Source organism: Eurypyga helias, unplaced genomic scaffold (assembly GCF_000690775.1).
Source record: "Eurypyga helias isolate BGI_N326 unplaced genomic scaffold, ASM69077v1 scaffold21387, whole genome shotgun sequence".
NCBI lineage: Eukaryota > Metazoa > Chordata > Aves > Eurypygiformes > Eurypygidae > Eurypyga > Eurypyga helias.
In genome coordinates, this window is record NW_010263903.1 from 1 (window position 1) to 1,219 (window position 1,219).

The 1,219-nt window shown below is 52.1% G+C and overlaps 1 protein-coding gene across 1 annotated transcript in view; it reads left to right on the forward strand.

Annotated features, from left to right (window-relative positions):
- Positions 1 to 10: 10 nt before the first annotated feature.
- The window catches only part of LOC104513022 (complement receptor type 2-like), a gene marked incomplete at its 5' end in the record, with an annotated part of 6,710 nt that continues 5,501 nt past the window's right edge, over positions 11 to 1,219 (forward strand). Inside the window, 2 exons of the mRNA XM_010156237.1 lie at positions 11 to 68; positions 757 to 853. Of these exons, the coding sequence (XP_010154539.1) occupies positions 11 to 68; positions 757 to 853 (155 nt within the window). The remainder of the gene's footprint in view (positions 69 to 756; positions 854 to 1,219) is intronic.

The following is a 1,219-nucleotide window of genomic DNA, read 5'->3' on the forward strand; positions in this document are numbered from 1 at the left end:
GGGCAGCTCCCCCCTGGTCACCTGCCTCAACACCTCGCTCTGGCATGCGAACCCCGACTTCTGCGTCGGTGGGTTTCCCCCCTCGCGGGCTCCTGGGATGGGGGTGAGGGGGTCCCTTGCTGAACCCAGACCCCGCTGGTGGGTCAGCACAGCCGGGGGCTTGCTCCCCAGGTTACTGCTTTTAGGGCAGTTGAGAACAAGCCCCCACCCTGCGTGCCTGCCTGGGGCTGCCCTTTCCACTTGGGAATGTTCATCTCTGGGATATGATCTCTGCCCTCCATAATTACTTCACTATCAAGTGATACGGATTAAATGCCATAATATATCTGGATGGAAGCAAAGTACAGAGCAGAAAAAGGTGTGGGAGCCTGTGACTGCTTGGTAATACTCCTGTGCCATCCCCAGGGTGGTCAGTGGGTCCCTCCTCGTCCCCTTCTCCTTCACGTTCTTTCCTTTCCCTATGGACAAAGACCCTCTGCCCTGAGCCCACTGGGGTTGTTATTAGTAAGTGCATAAGCCTTGGCTTTTCTGATTTGTCCGTAGCTTTCTTTGTGCTGTTATTTGTGTTTTAATCTTCACTTCTCAGAAGTTAACGTGGGTCCTGTATCTTTTCTGAAAGTGCTGGTATTTGCTCCTGGGGGAAGTTAGGTGCCTGAGAAAGAGTCACTCAGTCTCTAATGACACTGAATAGAACTGTCACCTGAGTTTCACGTCGTGCTATAAAATAAAGCTAATGCTGATCCTTTGCCTTTCCAGCAAAGTCCTGCACACCACCGGACATCATGAACGGCAACTTTAACTACACAACTGACCTCGTGTTAGGGACGACAATAATCTACACTTGTGACATGGGGTAAGCGCTGGGGAGTCGAAGGAGCCGAGGCTGGAAGACAGAACCCATTGGGGGCTGTTTCCTTGGCAAGCAAAGGCAGAGCGGGAGGTATTCAGAGCAGGGAGCAATGGCAGTCGGGTACGATCCTGCTCTTGCTGTCAAAACTGTGTACCTTCCAGGCATGAGAGTGCAGCCCTTGCAGATTGTTTTTCATCTGCTTTGCAAAGGATTTTTTTCCTTTGCTGTTGGTGCCTGTTAGTAATTCAGCGTTTGCTGCACCAGGGGTCTGGCTGCCCACAACCTAGCTAAGGTGTCTTGGGAAAAGAGGGTTGTGGTGTCCTGGGGATGCCAGATGTGGGACAAAAGGGGAAGAGAGCGGTATGTCAG